This window comes from Vicia villosa, linkage group LG3 (genome assembly GCF_029867415.1).
Source record: "Vicia villosa cultivar HV-30 ecotype Madison, WI linkage group LG3, Vvil1.0, whole genome shotgun sequence".
In the NCBI taxonomy this organism is placed as follows: Eukaryota; Viridiplantae; Streptophyta; class Magnoliopsida; order Fabales; family Fabaceae; genus Vicia; species Vicia villosa.
This window is the reverse complement of record NC_081182.1, coordinates 79426392-79438545: the sequence shown is the minus strand read 5'-3', so window position 1 is coordinate 79438545 and position 12154 is coordinate 79426392. Positions and strand designations below refer to the sequence as shown.

Sequence of the window (12154 nt, the reverse complement as noted above, 5' to 3'; positions counted from 1 at the left end):
CATTCATATCTTTAAAATTGGTGTCCACATGTACAACACCCACTCTTAACATCACAAAGGAACATTATTTGCATGCGTCATGACAAAGCACTAAACTTAAATTCCATTTGATGGTCAACGAAATCAAAGACTTCCCACTTCCCATAAATTAAGCAAACTAAAAAGAAAGTGAAGATGATACTATAAGAGAACAATAATTTTTATTTATCTAATCTATACATTACTTTTTACATTGATTCTATTATAAACATAAAATAGGATTCTAGTAATTGATTTGTTTTGGAAAATGGATAAGAGAATCTATAATGTGAAAAATTGAGGTGAGAGAGTTAGTGGCATTATCAAGTGCCGGTGTTGTGTGAAATTGGGATTTCTCTTTCTTTTCTTTTTTTTTTTTATTAAAATTAATTTAGCTTTTTTGGTCTATAAAAAGCCCGTTTTGCGTTTTCATGATCACCCACAAACTCACAATTCACATAACTTATAGTTTTGTGTGTGTGCTTTGTGTGTGTGTGTACTTTGTGTGTGAGTTTTTCTTAAGAGATCAATGGAGGATCAAAATGCTATTGAGAAGGTTAACAATGGTTCACTACTTCGGAAGATGAAACCTTACCTTGCTATATTGTCTCTACAATTTGGTTACTCTGGGATGTATATCATTACTATGGTTTCTTTCAAACATGGTATGAGTCATTGGATTCTCTCGGTGTACCGTCATGTTGTGGCCGCAATTATAATCATCCCTTTCGCGCTTGTTCTCGAAAGGTACCTTCTTCAATCATTTTCTTCCTCTTTATGCGTCTCTTTCATTGAAGTTAAATTATTTATTATGAAGATTTGAAATGAAAAAAGAAAAAAAAAACCTTTGATTTTGAGTTCTTTAACAATTGACATATTTTATTATTTCTAATTTATTTTTGTTAGTAATTATGTTGCTTTTATTTTTACAGGAAAATAAGGCCAAAGATGACTCTTCCTATCTTCTTGAGGATAGTGGCACTTGGTTTCCTTGAGTAAGGCTCTTCATAAGATATTTCCATCTATGATATATTCTCATGATCTCATAATCAAATCTTTTATATTTTGTGTCATTCTTGTGTCATAGTCATGCTAATCTTCTCTATATCGTTCCAATACATTCTTGCGCTAGAGTTGCGTTAATCTTCTCTATATCGTTTTTTAAGGGACACGAATCTTTTATATTTGATTCTGTTAATTAATGTCTTCAATGGAATATTTGGATACTTATAATGTGTTTTTAAAGTATATTTGCATGCATGCATAAGTAGCTATGCCTATAATATACCCTTTTCCTAATCCTAATTTATTTATTTATTTGAATATATAAAACCCAAATTCTTTTGTTAGGTGAAGGAAATAAAATAGATTCCTAGGAAATAATAATAATCAAACAATAAAATATAGCTAACTTTATATTTCATCTCTATTATATGATCTCAATATCATTTTCTTGATCTTGCACTTTTTTCACTAGTTTACTAGTTAATCAGAAATACAATAGTTTACTACATTAATTTGTTGAGGAATGATAATCCTACACCGAATGTTACAAATACACCGTATTTTCATACGGTTTGATTTGTTTTATTATATTTAAAAATTATTGTTCACTTTTTTCAATAAAAAAAAGACATGATTTGCTGTATTTTACATGGTGTAGATATATGGTGTAAGAATTTTAGTGTAAGAATAACCCTTCTCTAATTTGTTTGCATAAAAGAATTATAAACTAACTTACTTATTGGTGAATAAAAAAGAGAACTAACTAAATAGTTTTTTTCTAATGACATGAGTTAATGAGAAGTTACACAACCCATCAAAATAGAATCGAGTTATCATTGGTTTTTTTTTTTTTTATGTGTGAGAACATTATTTATAGTCCATTATTGGCAGAATAACCAGCAAGAAAAGTATTTTTTTTATTTCATTGATTGATTTTAATAAATGATAAAAACTAGCTAGATATCAATTTAATATTTTTTTTAGCAAACTTTTTTTGTACACAACTACTAATAATTAATTGCTATATTAATTTTTTTCATTGACATGAGTTGGAACTTGTCCTTTAACACTTTCAACTTTTAACTAAAAGAACAACTTAATGCATAAGTAGTTGTGTTTACAATCAACCATTTTCATATCATTAATATCAATTTATCAATAATAATCATATTATTGATGTGAAATATTTATTATTTTTGGTCCTTACTAATTTCTACATAAAAAGCTATATGTCTATTTTTAGATGAGTTTTCTTTTCAAACTTTTTTTTTGTTTTTCACTCATACTTAAAACTTTATTTAAGATAAACGGAGTTTAGTTCTAATAAAATCAATGTTACCATATTTTCTTTTGTCTTATTACTTATTAAAAATATCTAATCTTTTATATCTTTCATGACATTATTTAACATACATGCTTATTAGTAGTAATATGATTTTTATCCTAGTCATGATTACTTTTTTATGCTAAAATACAAAATGGAGATAATAAAATTGAAGTCAAATATTAATAGTAATTATAACTTTTTTTGGTGATAAAATCAAACAGGCCAGTACTAGATCAAAACTTATACAACATGGGAATGAAGATGACTTCAACAACGTTTGCATCTGCCACTGTTAATGTCCTTCCTGCTCTAACTTTTATAATGGCACTCACTTTCAGGTAAAGCTTCAATCACTTCACCATGCAAAGAAAACAAACAAAAATTAATGTGTATACACAAGACTTAAAAGCTAGCTATAATTGTGCATGTGAAAAATAAAATAATTAAAATCCAACATTTTTGAAGCATGGGGCCATATAATTAGTGGACAAATTTTTGTCCCTAACTACTAGTTTGTCACACTTTGCAAGTTTCATCTTTAAATTGAATAAATTAAAGCTTGATTTAACATAGTCCAAACTCAAATGTGTCAAGTTGAGATAAGCAACAAGTAATTTTCAATTTTCAATTTTCAATTTATGCATATCTAATCAGATTCCTTTAGTTTTCTAATCTTTGATTTACTTTTAAAGATATATATTCTTAATTATTCCAATGAAATTATTGACATGGTAATTATTAATATATTATTATTCTACTAATTAACCAGGTTAGAATCGGTAAACTGGAGAAAATTTCATAGCGTAGCCAAAGTAATTGGAACGGTTATAACCGTTTCAGGAGCTATGGTTATGACTTTGTACAAAGGACCTGCCTTCCAGTTCTTAAAAGGAGGAGGAATCAGCCACCACAACGACGCTGCGGCCGATGAACCTATGCAACAAAATTGGGTGATGGGTCCAATTATGCTCATAGGAAGTTGTGCTAGTTGGGCTGGATTCTTTATTTTGCAAGTAAGCATAGCCAACCCAAACATTATATATATAATTAGTGTTAATGACCTAATTAATTAAATAATCAGATCATTAATGTGTGTTGCTATTTTTTGGAATTAGTCATTCACATTGAAGAAATATCCAGCAGAGCTATCACTCACAGCATGGATTTGTGTCATGGGAATCATTGAGGGTTCAATTGCATCATTTATATTTGAAAGGGACATGAGTGTGTGGGTCATAGGTTGGGACTCAAGGCTTCTTGCTTGTGTTTATTCTGTAAGTCTATACATTTTAATTAATTTTTTAAATAATGATTAATTTCTAATTAATTATTTAATTAATCAAAATTAATTTTTTGATAATTATATAACCAGGGTGTGATATGCTCTGGAATGGCATATTATATACAAGGAGTTGTAACAAGAGAACGTGGACCAGTTTTTGTAACTTCTTTCAGTCCATTATGCATGATTATCACTGCTGCATTGGGTTCACTTGTCTTAGCCGAACAAGTTCATCTCGGAAGGTAACAAAAATAACAAAAAAAATTATTTTTATTTTTAGTTGATAAGGAGTTGACTCACATACCGAGAAATCATCTAAGGTCAACTCATGTGTGTAACAAAAACTAATTAATTTTTTTTAATGTTATTAATTTTATAGTATATTTGGAGCTATACTCATTGTTGCTGGACTTTACACCGTGGTGTGGGGAAAAAGCAAAGATCGTCGTGAAAGCGCGAAAGAAATCCAAGAATTACCAATCAAGGATGGTACAAATTCAGAGACAGACATTTTTCATGGAATTGAGATTAATGTTGCAGACGAAAAGTTGAAAAAAGGAGCAGCAAAAAATGTTCCAACATAAGCATGATCATGATGAAGTTGTTAATGAACTAATAAGAACAGTTTATGTATCAAATTTTCCTATTTTGTTAGAGGTTATTAAAGATTTTCTGCGGTGTGAAAATCTTTTTTAATTTAAGTAGCTTTACTTTTGTTTTTGTTACCTTAACTTTTTCTGTTCGGAAAGTATAATGTTGTGAATCAATAATGCAATATATAATGCTTTTGTTTTGTCTATGTTTTTGTCCTTTCTAATACTTTTGATTTTTATTATTTTTTTATTTGTCATGTTAGTTACTTATCTAATGATACGTGCTTTTTAAGCAAAGATTCAGTATGTAAAATAAACAGTGTCACTGAAGCTTAGGAATCTATTCTTAAAAAATTGTCACAAAAGTCAAAGGAATCTATCACGTTAATTTTATTTTACTTCATGAATTTCATTATAATATGGTTGGTAGAATTGCACTTGATTTAACACGTGCTTTTTGTATCTTTAATTTTTTTTTTTTTTGATAACAAACATAACCATTCATTAGATGAAAAGGAGAGAGTACAAACATAGTGAAAGACAATGTGTGAGGGCATTTCCCATCCACATTTTAAAACTAACTCTAATAAATAAGTCAATCAGGATTTGGACAACAAACCATTTTGAGAAGTTAAAAAACAGTGGAGCATTACAAATCCAATTTCTTGATCCAAGCAACCCACCAAATAACTTCCACAAAAGATAAAGGAGTTTGGGAACCACAATCTTTAAATCTATCCAGTTACGGATCATTTCTTTGACTTTATCACGCACAATTCGATTATACGGGTTCTCTGACTTGAAAAAACTCGCCATCTTTGAAAGAAGCATTTGTTGAGTGGAAGACAGAGTCTGGCTTGTAATGACCACACTTAGAGTTTTACTCAAAAATACATTGTCTCCATCCAAACCTCTTTGGGGCATTTCAACAAACATCTTGAATACACACTTAAAATAGACTAAACAACATAACATGCAACACTGAAACAGACAGAAAACCAGAATAACAATAAACAGAGAAACATTAATCAATACCCAAACACTATTTCTCGTCGATATCGAAGCTTCTTGTGGCGGCGGCTCTGGTGGAGGTCGTTTGCCGTGGTTGCTGTTCCAAATCTTTGGCCCCATGGTTGGTGAAGCTGGACTTGGAATTGCGGCTGTGAACAGCTGATGGTTGTTGACGAAGAAGGCAGAAACCATGGTGGATCTTGAAGGAAGGATATGGCAAGAAACCATAAGAGAAGGATAGTTCAAAGGAAAGGAAGTGAGAGATGGAAACCCCACAAAGGGAGAGAAACCTCCACTAGGGAGGAGGGAGCCTCCATGATGGAGGAGAGAAGCTCCGAAATCGGAGGGGAGACGGCGGCGGCGCTTTGGTACCACAAAGTAAAACCCTAGTTTTAGAGAGAGGGCAGAACTTCTCTCTCTAAAACTCATCTCACGCCCCTTCCAAATGATTTGTATCTTTAATTGTTCTTGAATAAATTTGTGATATTTGGGATCAATGTGAAAGAAAATGAAAACGAATAAAATCAATGAACATACACTGTATAAAAGGAAAATTTAGACATGAGTTATAACTTCTATATTCTCTTTTAAGAGAATTATAAGTTTTTATTTCCACGAAAAAAAATGCAAGAAAAAGAATTATATTCTCTGCTTAAATATTTATTTAAACAAAAAATTATTTATTTATTTAACTTTTTTTTATATCAGAAACAAATGTAGGTAAAAATAATTGAAAATATTCTGACACCACCATTTGATTTTTTTAAAATTCAATAATTCGAAGATCCGGCATTTTATCTTCACTGACAAATTAATTTTTACTTTAATAATCTGTGAAAATAAGATAATATTCTGGGTAAATAATGTAGTTTGTAAATAAATTAATTTATTAATATTCTGTGTAAACAATGTAACGGAATTTTTTTTTTAAAAAAAAAAGAAAAAATAATCTATCTTACCTTCAATTTTATTTATAAACCGAGAGGTATGATGCGCTAGTTTTGAAAATAATAAAAGTGAAAGTTATCTTACTCATGTGTAGATAACTCTACACCTTGGTGTTTTAAAAACCGAGGGGTAAAGTGGCAGTTTTTCATGACGCCCTTCGTTACCTCGCTTCTGTAGACGAGGTCAAATACATTTTACGTCCGAGGTGAAATGTGTTTTTTGTAGAAGTGAACGCATTTTTTACATCTTATGGTAACATTATTTACTTTATTATTCTTTATGGAATTTGTAATTGTGCTTCTACGGAGACTCCCTTAAGGTTGCTATGCGAGCAATTGGACTCTTTGGACTCTTTAGCTGACTTGAATCTCCATAATATTTATTGATGTGGATGTATTTTTTTAGCATTCACAATCTCTTCTTGAAATTGAGCAGTTTGGGAAGCAATATAGGCTTAATGAGCAGCCATTTGAGAATTTTGAGTAGCCAAATAAGCATTTTGAGCGATTATATTTCATTGCGATCTCTCAGTCTAATTTCTTTTGATGAGTTACAAATTGATTTTGTAGACCTCCTTAGTAAGTCTCTTGTCTTTGAGAGGTGTTGAGAATAATGCAAAGGTGAGTGTGGGAAAAATAGTCCCATATTGGATAGGAATGTGGTGACTTGAGCATTTATAAGTGGGAGAATCCAGTAACCTATCACCTTAATCACCTTAAGGTTTTAGGTGGAGGAGTGGTTTGTCTCTCACAAAGGTGAATACTCCTCAACTTTGTATCAATGCTCCCTAGTGAAAAACTCTCCTAACAAATGGTATCATGAGCCTTTGGTTCGAAATAGGGATCGGCTCACTTGTATCGAAAAGTCCAAAAAATGGTTTTCCGTTGCAAGGTGTCAACGGCGGTAAAAGGAAGTGGTGTTCCGTTACAAGGTGTCAACGGCGGTAAAAGTGTGAGGGTGAGCATTGTGGATTCACACTTGAGGGGGAGTGTTAGAATAATAATGCAAGTGTGAGTAAGCGAGGAAATAGTCTCACATTAGATAGAAATGTGGGGAAATAGTCTCACATTGGATAGAAATGTAGTGAAAAACTCCCCTAACAAAATGGTATCAGAGCCTTTGGTTCGAGAAATGGACCAACTTACTTGTATCCAAAGTATCTCCACATGGTCGTTGGTATGTAATCTGCATGTGAGTAGAGTGTCATGTTGAAGCGGGGGTACAAGTGTAAGTGGAAGTTGGAGCTTCCACTTGAGGGGGAGCGTTGTGGATCCACACTTGAGGGGAGTGTTGAGAATAATGCAAGTGTGGGTGTGAGGAAAATAGTCTCCCATTGAATAGGAATGTGGTGACTTGAGCATTTATGAGTAATATTCGATGCATTTTTAGTAAAGGAACCAACATTCTATTTTGGTCGAGTTTGTGGTGGGGGGACCAACCTTTTCAATCCTGTTTCCCGGATCTGTATGAAGTTTCAACAAATAAAATGTGTACCGTGTTTGATTCTTTTAACAGGTCTGATGGTAGCTTTTGTTGGCAACCTTCTGTGTTCAGGGGCATTGTTGATTACGCAGTTTATGCAGCCACCAGTACTGCCTTCGGCATTCAATGGCAGCAACTAAATTCATTGCTGGCTGCGGTTCATTCTAGTGGCAGCGTGGAGGACAAGTTCGAGTGGAGTCCGAATCTTAGTGGGCTCTTTTCAGTGGCCAGTGTCTCGTTCTTGTGTGCCATAGCAAAGCTGTGTGCTTGGCAGCCCCAAACGGTTAGAGTTCTGAAAATCTCGTGGAAAATGTCGCTACCTTTAAGGATACAAATTTTTGCTTGGAGAATTTTTACTTCTAGACTTTCCACAAAAGATTCTTTGATTTTAAGAGGAGTTGTCAATATATCTAGTTCGTGGTGCGTTTTTTGTGGGAATCATCCGAAGTCTTTACCGCATATCTTCTTTTCTTGTCAAGTTTCTTTGAAGGTGTGGGAGTGGGTTTATATATAGCTAGGGGAAGAGGTTCCTTTTTCTTTTCAAGAGTTCAAGGAGTTTCTTGTTGTTCAGGAGAAGGTAAAGATAGCCAAAGCTAGGGCGAAGATTAATACGATTTGGATGACCTTAATTTGGAGCATTTGGATCATGCATAATTCTATTATTTTCGAGCAAACTTCTTATAGCTTTGACATGGTGGTCTATAATGTTATGTATTTCTCTTGGATTTGGTTAGCTAGAAATAGTTTGTACACTTCTTTTTCTAGCTTTTATGAGTGGTACAAGTTACCGCTAGGTTGTTTTTCGAACTTGTAGTTTGGTGTAAGGGTTGCACCCCTAGTGCAATTTCGTAATTCAATTGCTTTTTGAAAAAAAAAAAAAAGTGGGAGAATCCACTCACCTATCACCTTAAAGTTTTAGGTGGAGAAGTGGTGTGTCTCCTACAAAGGTGTGTTATTCAAACAGAAAGTCCCAAAAATAAGAATGTTTCTCGCTCGATCTTTCCTCGATGTTGCGCTAACAAGAGGCACCTTTTTGTCTCTCCATGAGAAATTCATATTGTTCCTCCACCTCACAATATTATAGGTGCAAGCATAAGGATTTGTTTATGATGGATTTGATTGTTGAGGTAATTCAACTTCTCTATGTGTCCTAATACACTTGAAGAGGCTTCACAAGATATGAGGATGTTAGATGACTACTACATCATTATGTGAATACTTTAAGAAAATAGAAAGAACGCACTACAAACACTCTTGTGTTGCTAGATTTAGTGTAAAAATTTATAACGCTTAAAAAAAATGTTCTAACCCTCTAATGTAAATATGAAAAAATAATCCAAAGTTACACACACAAAAAAAAACACATCATATATACTAGTAATAAACCTGTGCATACGCACGAGTTCTAGTCTGATACGCACATTTGTTTACATAATATATTTATTTTCAATAAAAAATTAAAAAAAATCAAATCAATAGTAAATTTTTTCGTGTATAAAAATATTTAAATCACTAATATATTTTTCGTATATAAAAATATTTAAATCAATTATGAATTTTTTCCCGTATACAAATATTATTTATGTTTAGGTAATATTTACAAAAATATCTGGATCAATAGTAAATTTTCGTATATAAAAACATTTAGATCAATAATAGTTTTTTTTTTTCGTATACCTTTTTTGAATCAAAATTTTGTGGATCATAAATACCATTTTTTCTATACAAAATATTTAGATCAATAATAGATTTTTTCCCATATACAAATATTATTTATGTTTAGGTATCATTTACAAAAATAACTGGATCAATAGTAAATTTTCATATATAAAAATATTTAGATCAATAATGGATTTTTTCCCGTATACCATTTTTGAATCATAAATATCATCTTTCGTATATAAAAATATTTAGATCAATAATAGATTTTTTCCGTATACAAATATTATTTATGTTTAGGTATCATTTATAAAAATATTTAGATCAATAGTAAATTTTCGTATATAAAAATATTTAGATCAATAATAAATTTTTTTTCGTATATAAAAATAACACCGTTTATAAAAATATATGGATCAAATACATTTTACCCTGTACACAAATATTATTTTTTGTAGGCATCATTTATAAATTAATTTACTTGTGAATTAAAAAAACAGAATAATACTCATGCACCGAAAGTGTATAATTATTTTACACATACAAAAAATAAATTTTGGACACAAAATGTCTCCAAAATGGTAAATTTAGTTGCAAAAACATAAATTTTGGACATAAAATGCCCCCAAAATGATGAGGCGATGGACAAAGACAAAAGATTAAAATAGTATTTTACAGAACGTCTAATTTTATTATTATTATTATTATTATTATTATTATTATTATTATTATTATTATATATATATATATATATATATATATATATATATATATATATATATATATATATATATATATATATATATATATATATATATATATATATATATATATATATAAAGACATTTGATATGTGTTACACAGGTCTTTTCAGCATAATTTGTCCTCACTCACACGGTTTCTGAAAAAAATTTGTAGAGTTTTTATGGAACGGGCTACCGAAAAGAAAATGCATCTTATTGGTTTAGGTAGTACCAATCAATTCTTATAAGTCTTTCTTGAACCATGTAGTCTCATCCCTGCACAACCTCAAAATCCCTCTCATTCTGATGTGGCAAGCACCCTTGCCCTCTTTGGTCTCAAGTGTTACATCACTCTTCACCCTTTTAGGCCATGACTGTTACATGCCCACCAGCTTCCGCATGGTTTGTCCCCGGACCACATCATACTGGGAGAAGACCGCTCAGATACCATTTGTAACACTCTAAACTACTTTTAGGATTAGCGACTGATCCTTACAACCAACATTTTAGGTACAAATGTGGAGTTTCAAAGTGATTGATGTTTTGTTTGATGCATGGTTGTAGGGAAGAAGGAGTTTTCAAAATAAAACTATTTTAGTAGTTTATAAATTGATCGCTTTAAATGAATTGAAAATGTGATGATTTACTGCTTATGAATTTGAATTGTGATGGAGTTTGATTGATTTCAAAACATTTTATTTTCGTTTAAACAAATAATGTTAATAATCTCTTAATCATATCTTGGATGAAAATCCAGAACGTACATACATGTCACATCTTTTATAAATTTATTATTTAACAAACTTAAATTAAAAGGTAAACATTCAAACGGAGATTAATCTCATAATCCGTCTCAAAAATAAACTTAATGGTTAATTTGAGTAGCCATATAAAAGTCTCTTAGGAGGATTCGGACCCTTGTCTTTTTAACTTTTTTATCTCTTAATTCAGCCAAGTGAATTATCCATCCATCATTTTATATTTATCCCGGATAGGTTAGATATACCAATGTAACAAACACATCAAAATTTAATAAAATAAAATAGCAATAATTATTCTCTAAATTTATAGATATTCGCTATCTTTCACATTGTGTCTGGCTATATATATAAAATTCCATCTTTGCTTGCAAGTTGTTAGGGAGATAAGAAGATCACAGAACAATTGTTAGAATTTAATGATTGATCGATGACGATGATTCTACTATATATGCAAATTATTCGAGTATTCTTTTATACAAATTAAATGGATTTTATAATGTGGTTTGTGTGTCATCAGCTCACTAAAGAATCAAGTAGCCAAAGAGCACTAGTACAAAATTAAACGTGAAAGATTCTAGACATGAAGAATCAAATTCAGATTCCTTTGAATCTTATACTTCTGTCACAAAGATCCCTACTAAGGACCTACAACCTACACCCAACAACATAATTCCTATCATAACTCAATAATGATGAATAGTACATACAATATACATAGAATCATAACTTTGAAGATTTATTTTATAGTTTTAGCCAAAATTATCATCCATTATAATAAACATTAGAGTGAATACCGGTCCCTCATAAATATTACACAAGTTAAATTAGTCTCTCATAAAAAAATAAATCTGATTTAATCTCTTACAAAATTTAACTGGATCATATTAGTCCTTCTGTTAATATTTTTTTCAAACCGGTTTTTTCTTACTTTTAAATCAGTTTTTTTTCATACTTTTAAACCGTGACTGAAGTGTCACATTGAATTTTATTTATTTATCATTTTTTAAATACTAAATTAATTTTTATTTTTAATTTCATTTTTAAACAATTATAAATTTATAATATCAAAAAAGCCAAAATTGTTTCGTATAAGGAATCAAACACAGGGTCTTTAAAAAACATCTCTGTGTCTTTACCAATAGGCCAATGTACATTTATGACAAGTAATTTTTCCATGATTTCTACTAATATTACCAAATTCTATCGTTAGTAAAGTGACTATCACTTACATCTAGACAAATTAATTTCTATTGTTAATAAATTGATTATCATTTACAACTAGACAAATCAATTTTTATTGTTAGTAAAGTGACTATCATTTACAA

General features: G+C 30.7%; 1 protein-coding gene across 1 annotated transcript; it reads left to right on the top strand.

Moving 5' to 3' along the window:
• Positions 1–450: 450 nt before the first annotated feature.
• Positions 451–4431, top strand: LOC131662004 (WAT1-related protein At4g08300-like). The gene is made up of 7 exons (XM_058931673.1): positions 451–765; positions 951–1013; positions 2572–2688; positions 3120–3363; positions 3466–3624; positions 3723–3874; positions 4012–4431. Exons 1-7 carry the CDS (start codon positions 548–550, stop codon positions 4214–4216), a joined length of 1158 nt encoding a protein of 385 aa, XP_058787656.1. The 5' UTR covers positions 451–547; the 3' UTR covers positions 4217–4431.
• Positions 4432–12154: the final 7723 nt, after the last annotated feature.

Bases quoted from the DNA above. Each gene is read 5' to 3' on its own strand.
- LOC131662004 (XM_058931673.1), top strand. From the start codon at position 548: ATGGAGGATCAAAATGCTATTGAGAAGGTTAACAATGGTTCACTACTT. The intron at 2,689-3,119 runs GTAAAGCTTCAA...CTAATTAACCAG, and splicing joins ATAATGGCACTCACTTTCAG to GTTAGAATCGGTAAACTGGA. The intron at 3,875-4,011 runs GTAACAAAAATA...TTAATTTTATAG, and splicing joins GAACAAGTTCATCTCGGAAG to TATATTTGGAGCTATACTCA.